The sequence below is a fragment of the Mustela nigripes genome, chromosome 6, assembly GCF_022355385.1.
Source record: "Mustela nigripes isolate SB6536 chromosome 6, MUSNIG.SB6536, whole genome shotgun sequence".
Taxonomy (NCBI): domain Eukaryota; kingdom Metazoa; phylum Chordata; class Mammalia; order Carnivora; family Mustelidae; genus Mustela; species Mustela nigripes.
This window is the reverse complement of record NC_081562.1, coordinates 7,906,414-7,920,222: the sequence shown is the minus strand read 5'-3', so window position 1 is coordinate 7,920,222 and position 13,809 is coordinate 7,906,414. Positions and strand designations below refer to the sequence as shown.

Here is a 13,809-nt window from a genome sequence, read left to right as displayed (position 1 = left end):
CCCAGGCGTCCCCAAATAAATAAAATCTTAAAAAAAAAAATCACTACAGAAAAGTAAGACTTTTTTTTTTTAAAGATTTTATTTATTTATTTGACAGACAGAGATCACAAGTAGGCAGAGAGGCAGACAGAGAGAGAGGGGAAAGCAGGCTCCCTGCCGAGCAGAGAGCCCAATGCGGGGCTCGATCCCAGAACCCTGGGACCATGACCTCAGGCAAAGGCAGAGGCTTTAACCCACTGAGCCACCCAGGTGCCCCGAAAAGTAAGACTTTTTGATAAATAATGATTCATAGGTTAGATGACATGCACTTACAGAATACTTTTAATAACTCACAGGAAAATAAAAATTGAACAAACACAAGTTGCAGAAGAATACACATAATTCTCTCTCTCCAATAAATATTTATTGGAGAAATAATAAATCAATATTTAAATATAAACCAATATTTAAATATATTTAAATATAAATCAATATTTAAATATATTTAAATATATTTAAAGGATAAATAATATTTTACAATTATTAGGAATATATTCATAAATTAAAAAATACAGAAATACTTGGCAATAAAATATCAAATTTATTTGATATTTATTTATTTATTTTATATTTAAATATAAATCAATATTTAAAGGAGAAATAATATTTTACAATTATTAGGAATATATTCATATGTTAAAAAATACAGAAATACTTGGCAATAAAATATCAAATTCAGGGCAGTAGTTACCCCGGGAATGAAGATCCATGGAGAACAGTGCATAAGCCAGATGGCCTGTGCGTATATAAATATTTGCTGTATTACTATTCCCATCTTTTCTGAAATCTTGTTTTTATAACAAATTACAGTTTTTTTAATTAACAAAAGTTTGAAGAAAGAGAAAGAGTGCATTCTTTTAGGGGCACTTGGGTGGCTCAGTGGGTTAAGCCTCTGCCTGTGGCTCAGGTCATGATCTCAGGGTCCTGGGATCAGGCCCTGCGTTGGGCTCTCTGCTCAGCGGGGAGCCTGCCTCCCCCTCTCTCTCTGCCTGCCTTGTGATTTCTGTCAAATAAATAAATAAAATTTTAAAAAAAAAGACTGAATTCTTTTAAACAGTACTAAAAAGCAAAAACTGGGACACGTGTGTGGCAAAGTTGGTTAAATGTCCAACTCTTGGTTTTAATTCTAGTTATGATCTCAGGGTCGTAGGACTGAGCCCCACGCAGGGCTCCACACGCTCAGCTTGGAGTCTGCTTGAAATTCTCTCTCTCCCTCTTCCTCTGTGCCACCCCTGCCATGCTCACATGCTCCCTCTCTCTCAAAATAAATAAATCTTAAAAAATTAAAAATAAAATAAAATAAAAAGCAAAAACTACGGGTGCCTAGGTGGCTCAGTCGGTTAAGCATCCGACTTAATTTCAGCTCAGGTCATGATCTCAGGGTTGTGAGATCAAGCCCTGAATTGCCAGACTCAGTGTTCAGTGCTGCATCTTCTTAAGATTTCTCTCTCTCCCTCTGCCCCTCCCCCTACTCACACATAAGGGTGTGCGCGCTCTCTCTCTAATAAGTAAATAACTTTTTTTTTTTAATTTAAAAACCAGGGCGCCTGGGTGGCTCAGTGGGTTAAGCCGCTGCCTTCGGCTCAGGTCATGATCTCAGGGTCCTGGGATCAAGTCCCGCATCGGGCTCTCTGCTCAGCGGGGAGCCTGCTTCCTCCTCTCTCTCTCTCTGCCTGCCTCTCTGCCTACTTGTAATCTCTCTCTGTCAAATAAATAAATAAAATCTTTAAAAAAATAAAAAATAAAAAAAAATAAATTTAAAAACCAAAAACTAGGAATGGGGAAATGAAAAGAGAAGCTAATGAAACAGAAAGAGACCAGACCCTGCAAACCTTGTAAAACATGGCTTTTGTTTTTACCCCCCAGAGCAGTCACTGAAAACTATTAAGCTAGGGAGGTCTAAAAGATTACTCTGACAAGGTACAGGATAATTTTCCTAATGACAAAGGCTTATTTATCATTTAACTTCTAATATTAGTATAGTTTATGATAGGAATGTTCAATAAATATTTGCTGAATTAATGAATTTATGAAAGGGGTTGGGAGGGAGAAGCAGAGAAGTAGAAAGACAACTCAGAAAGCAGTTGTAATAACCCAGGCAGGAAATGCTGGGCTTATAATGATCACCTAAACTTACTATTTCTCTATTCCATAAGAATAGTAAGAGTAAAGGAACTTTCAAGGACGTGAAATAAAGTAATGATCACGCACATGAAGACCTTGGTTCGAATTAGGCAATGCAAGAATTCCATATGTACTCACCATTCTTGCGCTCACTGAGTGGAGGCAAATTGGGATTCCTGCCAGGGTGGAGGCCTAGGGTCAGCTCGGGCTGCAAGGAGAGCTCCTGCAGTTCATTGGCAACAGCTTCGCTCTGGGGGCTGGGGGCCGCAGACAGGGACACCAGCACTGCTTCATCATCGTTTTCGCCAGCCCCTCCTCCGTCCAGCCCGTTCACAGCAATGACGGAAGGGGGCAGGCACACTACACTGGAGAAATCCACTTTGGCTTTCGTGACGGCAATCTGGAAATGGAAGGGCAGACAAAAGTTGAGATGTCACTGTGAGGCGACAGACTATTCCACCGGACATATGCTGAATACTATTCTAAATTGTACTACTGGCAAGCTACCACTGATCTTAAGCATTTTCTCTCAAGTCAGAATCATTTTTAAATTAATGTTTACTGGGGTACCTGGGTGGTACAGTCAGTTAAGCATCTGAAAATTGATTTTAGCTCAGGTCATGATCTCAGAGTCGATCATAGGGTCGTGAAATCAAGGTCCGCAATGGGCTCTGCACTCAGCGGGAAGCCTACTGCAGATTCTCTCTCCCTCTCCTGTCCCTCCTGTTTGTGCTCTCTCGGTCTCTCTCTCTAAAATAAATAAAATCTTTTTTAAATTAAGTAATTGATATTTACTATGCTCACAGAGTGCATGTGATTTCAAGTCTGATGCTGTCCCCAACTATATTTCTCAGGAGGACAATATACAAATGAAATAAAAGCAGCACACACAACCTCTAATGGGATAAAAGGAAACAGTGGCCAAGCAGAAATAGTTACAGAATAGATGTTATCCTCCAACTACCAAGGGGAAGTACCTTGAGAAATAATCCTTTTAATGAGTATCCAAAAGGTATTAAAGTCTTATAGTGTACCAACATTATCTAGGGGAGAAAATTTCTTTAAGAAAACAATCCCCGGGGCGACTGGTTGGCTCAGATGGTACAGCAAATGATCTTGGGGTTGTGAGTTCAAGCCCCACACTGAGTGTATAGCTTATTTGGAAGAAACAAACAATGTCCAAGCCATTAGATTTCATAAAAAAATATAGAGATGTATGTTTGATGATAAATATTTGTCCAAATATTCTAACTTACATGAATATTTAATCATAATATCCAGAAATGTGTTATTAAACAGCTGGCAATGTAAGAATGAGATCTTTAAAAATGATATAGAATACATTATAACATGAAAGTCTTTTCTTTTTTCTTTTTTTTATTTATTTGTTTGGCAGACAGAGATCACAAACAGGTAGAGAGGAGGGGGAAGCAGGCTCCCCGCTGAGCAGAGAACCCAATGCGGGGCTCAATCCCAGGACCCTGAGATCATGACCTGAGCCGAAGGCCGAGGCTTTAACCCATTGAGCCACCCAGGTGCCCCGAAAGTCTTTTCAATAGCATCTTTTCATTAAACCATAGCATGGACTAATGGTTAAGTGAATTAGGAACTTATTCATTCACTGAATCCTACTATGCAGTTAAGAAAAAATTTTATAAAGCATTTAAAGTGTGGAAAATGCTGACTAATATGTAGGAAAAGATATGAAAATGCATACTCACATATAAAAATATCATCCAGAGGAAAAAGAGATAATAGGGAAACACAACAAAAACACAAAATGGGTCTTAACTGGACTATGAACAATTTTCTTTCTTTTTTACTTTCTTTCATTTCCAAATTTTCACTAAAACACATATATATTGTTTGTATATTGAAAAAGCTATAGTTCTTTTTTTTTTTTAAGATTTTATTTATTTATTTGTCAGAGAGAGAGCGAGCACAAGCCTGGGGGAGGAGCAGAGGGAAAGGCAGAAGCAGGCTCCCCACCAAGCAAGGACTGGACCCCAGAACCCAGGATCATGACCTGAGCTGAAGGTAGACGCTTAACTGCCTGAGCAACCCAGGCATCCCAAAAACCTATAGTTCTTCATCTAGAAAAAGGACCTAGGAGTTCCCTGCAGACTTCAGTGAACACTTTAATTTGGAGATGAGGAAACCAATAAAATACTAGAAAACTATGAAATGAAGAAAGGCATTAAAAACTAAAACTAAAAAATAGGGGCACCTGGGTGGCTCAGTGGGTTAAGCCTTTGCTTTTGGCTCAGGTCATGGTCTCAGGGTCCTGGGATCAAGCCCCGCATTGGGCTCTCTGCTCAGCAGGGAGCCTGCTTCCCTTTCTCTCTCTCTCTCTGCCTGCTTCTCTACCTACTTGTGATCTCTGTCTGTCAAATAAATAAAATCTTAAAAAAAAACCTAAAATATAAAAAGACCATCACATCCTATCTTCATATAAGGCTACAGTGTGCCCAAACATGGCCGTAGTTCTGACTGATACACCTCATAAGTATAAGATAAACTGGAAAAGATCCAGATTACAGCAATGAAGATGGGGGACTGACATTAAGAAGAGTGAAGATATTGAGAAGGACTCTACTCCAAAAAGGCTGGAAGAAGAAGAATGAGGCAAGTTCAAGAGAAAAAATATTAGGGATTCAATACCAGGAACTTAATATTCTAAGCGGTAGAAGGGGCAAACAATGGAAAATGGTTTTTTTTAGGGTTTGAACAATTTTAGGAATTACAAAACAGCAAATGTCTACGCAAATTCAGAATCTAATCTTCAAAGAATTTTTTCCCATCTTGCTTAACCATTTAAGCTGTGTCTCTGTGTGCACTAGGGGAAAAACTGTTATACGTGATTAGTCCATCTGGCTCAGTACTCTTTGCAAAAGACTCTGAAAGAGCATGCCTGCTTTCCTTAACAGCAGACTTTTTTGACTTAAAGTGATATGCAAGGATCCTTTGAGACCCAAACTCCTTAGGACTGCAGGCCTCAGGCCTCAATACCCTTCTCGCCCTGATACACACGCACATGTGCTCACCCATGCATACACATGCACATGGATGATGTCACTGAGACGTGTTCTTTTTTTTTTGTAGATTATTTATTTATTTATTTATTTGACAGACAGAGATCACAAGTAGGCAGAGAGGCAGGCAGAGAGAGAAAGGGAAGCAGGCTTCTGCTGAGCAGAGAGCCCAATGCGGGGCTCGATCCCAGGACCCTGGGATCACGACCTGAGCTAAAGGCAGAGGCTTTAACCCACTGAGCCACCCAGATGCCATGAGACGTGTGTTCTTTTAAAAAACAAGAACTCATAAGTGAGTCCTAAACTAAAGTAGGACAGTATCAAACCTTCAGCCCTAAGACAGAGGAAAAGGAGGTTCATATACAGTAACAGGGTTTGTATAAACAACTGGTAATATACAACACGTTTCAGCCATAAGGAAAGAAGGAAATCCTGCCATTTGCAACAACATGGATGAACCTCAAAGGCATTATGCTAAGTGAAGTAAGTCAGACAGAAGAAGACAACGTATGATCTCGCTTAAGATTTATGGTTACAAGGCAGAGGGTGGTGGGAAAACTGGATGAAGGTGGTCAAAAGTACAAACTTCCAATGAAAGAAGTACTAGAGATGTAGTATACAACACAACGACTACAGTTAACACTGCTGTATGGTGTACCCGACAGTTGTTGAGAGTAAATCCTAAAAGTTCTCATCACAATGAGAATGTTTTTGTATCTATATGAGATGATGGATGTTAAAACCAAACTTATGGTTGTAACCATTCCACAGTATATGTAAGTCACTTTAAACTTACACCTTCTTTAGCAAGTGATGTATTTTTTTACGGTACACTTTAAACTTACACAGTGCTGCATGTCAATTCTATCTCAATAAAACTGGGGAAAATTATGAAATTATTCCTCATTAAGAGTTCATACCTCTCATTAGAAAACTGAGAAATTTAGCGGAAATGGTAACAACTGTGTATGACAGACCTTATAAAACAGTATTTGCATATTAACTAGCACTCAATAAATACTTGCTGGAGGCACCTGGCTGGCTCAGTAGGTAGAGCATGCAACTCTTAATCTTGGGGTCATGAGTTCAAGTCCCATGTTATGGACAGAGTTCACTTAAAAAAAATTATAAACTACCTTAAAAAATAATATATATATGCATTAATACATACATACAAACATACTTGTCTGAACAAAGACAGAAGCAAATGAAAGATACCTAAAGATAATCTGGGGACCAAGACAGGGAGGTCTTGAGGAAAATCTGAATGGTATAAGGAAGAATGCACAAAAGATACGAAACATTAAAAATAATGCTTGGAACTCAAGGGCAGGAACTCCTGTTAAATTTCTGGGCTAGAATCATAGTTTCATATAAAAAGTTCTTCACCAAAGAGCAAAACCCCATGATTTCAGACTTAACTAATATCTGGGGCACTATAACTTGAGAACGAAGCAAAATTTTACACTTCTTTTTGGGAAGGGATGATAGAATAAAAGAGTGCCAGCAGTTTTAAGAGAAAAACTGGGGCACATGGGTGGCTCAGTCATTAAGCGTCTGCCTTCAGCCTGGGTCATGATCCCGGGGTCCTGGGACTGAGCCCCGCTTCAGACCCCCTGCTCAGCGGGAAGCCTTCTTCTCCCTCCCCCGCTGCTCCTCCCCCTGCTCATGCTCTCTCTCTCTCTCTAATAAATAAATAAAATCTTAAAAAAAAAAAACACCTTCTTTAGCAAGTGATGTATTTTTTTAAAAAGATGAACTAAAATACTGCTTCATTATGTATAATTCTTCCCCTGATTACAAAGGAAATGAACATATTGAATGCTATTACATACATAAGTATTTTTTATTTCAGATGAGTTATCAGTTCATTAAAAAAGGTCTGATACTAGTACTTACTGGATATAGAGTCTCAGTCCTTTGCAAGATAAAGTTTTTTTTTTTTTAAGATTATTTATTTATTTATTTGACAGAGAGAGAGATCACAAGTAGGCAGAGAGGCAGGCAGAGAGAGAGAGAGAGAGGAGGAAGCAGGCTCCCTGCTGAGCAGAGAGCCCGATGCGGGACTCCATCCCAGAACCCTGAGATCAAGACCCGAGCCAAAGGCAGCGGCTTAACCCACTGAGCCACGCAGGCACCCTGCAAGATAAAGTTCTAAAGATCTGTTGTACAACAATGTGAATTTATGTAACACTACTGAGCAGTACGCTTAAAAATGGGTAAGATGGTACATTTAATGTTATATGTATTTTACCACAATTATTTCAAAATGGTCTGTCAAGATCTCTCCTAAAAAAGTAATTTACTAGGCTAATTAATATTATTCACTGAGCTTGAAAGAATAAAACATCTATTCTTTAACTAATTCAGAACAACCTTCCTCCTATTACTTTGGATTAGATGATGATGATTGCTGACATTCAGAGATTCAATATTTATGCATGTTACTACTCAAGGGACAATAAAGATCTATCAGAGAATACCAAGCTTTTTTTAAAATGAAGCCTGAATTTAAACTGCATCAGTCTGTAATTCGGGCATTGCACTTAATGCACATAACCAGTACTTGCAGAAAATATTTTAAAAAATTGAAGTGTGGAAAATGGCCCCCTAAAAAAGTCAACCCAGGTCTAGTGTTAGGCATGAAGGGAAAAACTGAGCTTATAAAGTAATTTTCTTAGAATACATACATTTTTAGGGACGCCTGCATGGCTCAGTCGGTTAAGCGTCTGCCTTCAGCTCAGGCCATATCCCAGGGTCCTGGGATTGAGCCCACATCAGGCTCCTTGCTCCATAGGGAGTCCGTTTCTCCCTCTCCTTCTACCCCTCCCCCTGCTCCTGTTCTCGTTCTCAAATAAATAAATCTTAAAATACTTATTTATTTATTTTATTTCACAGATTAAAGAAAGGCATGTCAAATTCTGTAGTGATGCAGTTATGTTTGTGCCTGTCAATGTCTGGAATAAAAGAAAAAGCAATCCGAAAAACCACTTTATTGAGAAAATCTGAAAAACTAACTGCTTTATTCCATTCAGAATTTATTTTAATAGCTTAGTAACTGATGAAGTTCCATATTTATGGAATCATTAAGGGCTTGGAGATCACTTTAAATTTTCATACATATATTTCACCACATAGTTTTACTGGGTAAGTTATTACATGCTATGGTGGTATCTACTAATGTTTTCAGTAATTACTATTTCAATGATTTCAAAAGCTTCAGGATATATACTTTTTTTTTAAAAGATTTTATTTATTTATTTGACAGACAGAGATCACAAGTAGGCAGAGAGGCAGGCAGAGAGAGAGGAAGGCAGAGAGAGAGGAGGAAGCAGGCTCCCCGAGAAGCAGAGAGCCCGATGTATGGCTCAATCCCAGGACTCCGGGATCATGACCTGAGCTGAAGGCAGAAGCTTCAACCCACTGAGCTACCCAGGTGCCCCCAGGATATATACTTTTTAAATACCATTATTAAACTGCATTACAACAAAATTCTTCCATAAAATCATGGGCCACAGGATGGGGAGGTAGGTGAAACAAGAGTGGCAATGCTGGTAGCCGCTGAGGCAGAGTACTGACTAGGTACATGGGGACTTATTAAACTATCATTCTCTCTGCATTTATGTATGCTTGACAACATGCTTATAATGCTTTAAAAAAAAAATAAGGTTATTGCATAGAACAAAGTGAAGACCTGGTAAGACATAAAGCAACATGTCCTCAATCTTGACCTTAGAAAATAAGCCAAAAAGTCAAAATCAAGCACTGACAAAAGAAAAGAATATTTAGCATAAAATATATACATATATAGAAGATTTATTTCTCTAGCAAACATATTACTTCTACTCATTTTTAAACAGCCCACAGAGGAAAGTCCTAGTAAACTCTGACCATCTAGACACAATATCCAAAAGTGTGGAGGTACAGTCACTATGGACTAAAATATCTCCTCTACCAATTCCTAAATACTCCTAAAATTTTATTTACTGTATAACCTGCAAGAAAAAGAATCTAAAAGCATAATATTTATCTTAGACTATACGTATTATGTTATTTAGGAAAATGTAAAAGTTGTATCTCAAACAAAATACTTTCTGAAATGTCTCAGAGGAAAAGTAATTATAATGACCAAAAGGACGGGGTGCCTGGGTTAAACCTTCTGCCTTTGGCTCAGGTCATGATCCCGGGGTCCTGGGATCGAGCCCCACATGGGCTCTCTGCTCAGCAGGGAGCCTGCTTCCTCTTCTCTCTGCCTGCCTCTCTGCCTACTTGTGATCCCTGTCTGTCAAATAAAGAAATTAAAATAATAATAATAATAATAATAACCAAAAGGAAAAAAATCCGCGCCATGTTTTGGTGTTGTAAATTTATAATTCCACTCAATTCGAGATCAAACTTTCTTTTACATCATAGGATCACCAACTCCAATTTCTTGGCTGCTGACTCGCATACGATCAGTAGCAGACAGAACAAAAACAACATGGGGGCAGGGTCATCTCCCACAACCCATCTGTTTCACTCTCTTGCTGGCCTGATGCCGCCTCATCTTTTCTCCACCCCACCCCCTTTTGGGGCTGCATGCCTTCTGCTGGTGCCCTGTGGCATATGTAACTAGAAGCAACAGCACAAAATGTGTTAGAGAAATGGAAGAGCTCAGGCAGACAGCTGGTAACTCTAAAAAAGTATGTATTAGCAGGATTTTTAAAAAGTATGACCTATGACAGAGTTCATTTCATGCAACTAAATGATATGGTTCTCCTGAAAAAAATTTTTCTGTATAAAAACTGTTTTCAGGGGCGCCTGGTGGCTTAGAGGGTTAATTAAGCCTCTGCCTTGAACTCAGGTCATGATCTCAGGGTCCTGGGATCAAGCCCCACATCGGGATCTCTGCTCAGCAGGGCGCCTACTCCCCCACCACCCCCGCCCCCATCTCTCTGCCTGCCTCTCTGCCTACTTGTGATCTCTCTGTCAAAAAAAATTTTTTTAAAGCTGTTTTCAATCAATTAATGAATTCCTTTTAGATGGATAGGTTATTTTCCTTGATTTATCTTCAATAATAGAGAAACCAAAATCTTAGCAGACATATATATACATTTATACAGATGAATTTGACACAAAGGAATTCAAGAACATGTACTCTCTGACAGCATACTACGTATGAACTAGGCACTGCCCTGGGTCCTACAGGGAGTGAGGAAAGTATCAATCTTGCCCTTATCTCTGTCACTATCACCCCCATCATCTTCAGATGTCTTAAAAACTACTCAGACGTCTAGGGATGGCAGTATAAGGCCTTTCTGTTCCCTCTTCATCATAGAAATCATCTAAAACCAAGGAATACAAGAAACAGAAAAATACAACATCTGCCTAAAAACAGGAGAAGGCACACACGGAAGAGTGGTGTGGCTGTGAATTCTCTGACATTGTCCCGTTGGTAGAAAAAGGTCTATTTTCCCTACACTGAAAGTGAGCTGGCCTAACTGCTTTCACCAACAGAGTACAGTGAAGTGATGCTAAGCAAGTTCCAGATACAGACTTCTGAGAAACGACTAGCTTTTTTCTTGGTCTCTTGGAGCCCTGTGTCCCCATACAGAAGTCTAACTACTCTGTTGGAGAGACCATAATAAGAAGTCAAGGGGCACCCCAGCTGGCTCAGTCAGTAGAGTACACAACTCTTGATCTCGGGGTAGTGAGTTCAAGCCCTACATTGGATATAGAGATTACTTAAAAATAAAATATTTTTTAAAAAAATTTTTAATATTTTTCTAATCTTAAAAAAAAAAAGTCTAAAGACTATCCTAAAAGGAACAGGGATCCAGTTGAGACTAGCTTTATAGACATGCCCACCAAGGTATCAGGCATTTACACTCTTGGTCTGTCCAGACAAGCCCAGTCATTTGCTGAATGCCACCATGTGGACCCAAGTTAATACCATGTGGAGCAGAAGAATCCCCAAACTAAGTCCTGCCCAAATTCTTTAAGCCACAAAACTGGGAGATATAACAGATGACATTAATACTTGAAACAGATAGTAGAGTATGCCTTCAAATTCTGAAAAGAAAAATGTACTTTCAAATGAGAATTGCTTATACAGCCTATCAATCAAGTGTGAGTAGATATTCCAAGCTACAGAAGTTTTATCTCCCAAGTTATTTTTTCCAGGAAGCTCCACGAAGCTATGGCCTTTGCTCACTTCACATTTTCAGCTCCACCTGGTCGTTCTATAGGGAATCAGTCATCCAAGTTTTCCTTCTTCTCCCAACAAAATGGATAATGGTAACAATATACCATTGAAACCGTACAAGCAACAGTAGTTGCTTCACTTCTCACCACTTCTCTAAAGCTCCAACCATATGTACCTGCTATGCTGCTCTCTACATGTGACCATCTATATTGTTTCTTCCTCCACAATCTACCCTCATCTCCCTCATCTCCCTATTATCCATCCCCCTCTTACAGATCGGCTTCCCAGATCCCAGGCTCGCTACTGCTACTGCTTACTTTTACTACTATTATAATGGATTGATCCTCCACTAGACAGTAAATTTATTGAGCAAAGGAATTTGGTTCCTTTGTCTTTTTTAACTCAAGTACCCAGATAGGATATTTGACACAGAACAGGAACTCCATAAATATTTGTTAATTTACTGACCATATTATCCTTACAGAAACCACATCACATACACGATCAAAATCAGCACTAATACAGAAAAAAGAGGGAAGAGGGGCACCTGGGTGGCTCGGTCAGCTGAGAGTCTGCCTTTGGCTCAGGTCATGATTCCAGGGTCCTGGGATCGAGCCCTGCGTTGGGTTTCCTGCTCAGCGGGGAGTTTACTTCTTCCTCTCCTCCCCCCTCATGCTCTCTCTTTCACTATTTCTCTCTCTCTAATAAATACATAAATCTTTAAAAAAAAAAAAAAGAGAGAGAAAAGAGGGAAGAAAGTTTTGTCACAGGTGGTTATTCATGTTTAAATAGAAATATACAGAAGATCAGAAAAGGCTTCCTAAGAGAGGTAATATTAATATTTGAGAATAACCATAAAAAATGAATAGGATTCACAGGTTTCACTTAATTTTCATTTACTTTTTTTTTTAAACCATTTATTTTTTCAACAAATATCTACTGAGTCTGTACTATGTGGCAGGTATTATTCTGGGTTGTAGAGATACTACAGTGAATACAACAAAGCTCCTATCCTCAGAGAGCTTATGTTATCCCAGGAGACAGAACAGCATAAATAGGAACATCATGTGAGAAAGTGTGTATTTATGTTCTAGAAGGGCAGTCCAGTTCAAGTACAAGTTATAGGAGATGTACCTGGACCAGCAAGCTGGGTTTAACATCATCAAATCTGCTTTAGAGAATTAATGTGGCAGTGAGATAAACACTAGGTTGAAAAAAAGGAACACAAGACTAGGGGAAAAGTTCCAAAGCTACTTCATACTTGGCACAGAGCAGGAACTCAGATCTTTGTTGAATTCATGTGGAATGAATAAGACAGAATTAATGTGACAGGATATGTTTGTGTTTGGTTGCAGAGGGTGAAGGAAAGGAAGGTGTCAAATAGGACTTCATAGTGTTAAGCCAGAGTGACTGCTAAGAGGGAAGAAAGGAGAGGAATTTTATATGAGGAGATGCCGAATTTGATTCTGGATGCTGGGTTCAGGAGCCAAACCCAAATAAGGGTTATCTCCCAGCTTTCATAAGTTTGCATTATGACACCTGCTTTCACAAAAGACCTACATTAGTTCCTGTTTTTGCTGACCAAAAGAAATCTGAAGAGGAATGTTGCTTTTAGGAAAAAGGTGAAAACTGAAAATAGCGCTCAGCGTTTGTTTTCCAGGCAGCCCATACTCAAGTGGCGAGAGCAGCACACCAAGTTCCTTCCCTGGGACCACACTGGGCATCTCAGCATCCAGCCACCACAGCTAGAACTCTGTCTGAGCACTTCTGTACTTTACCACAATTTATTTTGTGCATCCATTGGTAAAATGTGTCCTAAGGTATCAGAAAAGCCTAAGCAGCATTATTTTTGGGGTCTGGGAATGCTAAAAAAATGTTCCTATATAAATTAATTGTTTCTTCATTATATGCTATTTCAGCTTACAAAAGGTTTCATAGAACACTCTACTTCCAGATAGCAGGGGAAATCTGTAATGGAAACATATGTGAGCTTCCATTAGGCACATGGGAAGGAAAACATGGAAATGAAAGTAGGATGAGAGAAACAGAAAAGGATACAAGAATAGGAAGAGAACAAAAGAAAAAAAAGTAGGGAGAGGAAGAGGAAGAGGGAGAGGTACAGATACAAGGGAACAATAAATTGCCAGCACACCTGACACCCTTGGTAACTCAGGAATTTCTAGTCTCAGATTGCCTACTCTGAGTCTTAGACCATCCCTCTGACTACTAAAATTATCATATACAGCTGAGTATCTAATTATGTATCAGTACTTTCTACTCATACTATTTTAGAAGAAGCTCAATAAAGCTGTAACTCTATAATGCAGAGGGACAACCAGCTGTCCCCAAACTTAAAGACACAAGTAGGCTCAACGGCTTTTATGAAGGGACATGAACTTACCAGCTGGAAGCAGCAGAAATTAAAAAAAA

General features: G+C 39.1%; 1 protein-coding gene across 3 annotated transcripts in view; it reads right to left on the bottom strand.

The window, feature by feature from the left end:
• MRTFA (myocardin related transcription factor A) overlaps positions 1 to 13,809 on the bottom strand; it is a 162,596-nt gene that overhangs the window by 119,360 nt on the left and 29,427 nt on the right. For 2 of the 3 annotated variants that reach the window (XM_059401941.1, XM_059401942.1), the window contains exon 2: positions 2,302 to 2,563. In XM_059401941.1, coding sequence (XP_059257924.1) covers positions 2,302 to 2,563 — 262 coding nt within the window. Of the gene's footprint in view, positions 1 to 2,301; positions 2,564 to 13,809 lie in introns of those variants that run through there. The other variant, XM_059401943.1, reaches the window with a different exon arrangement.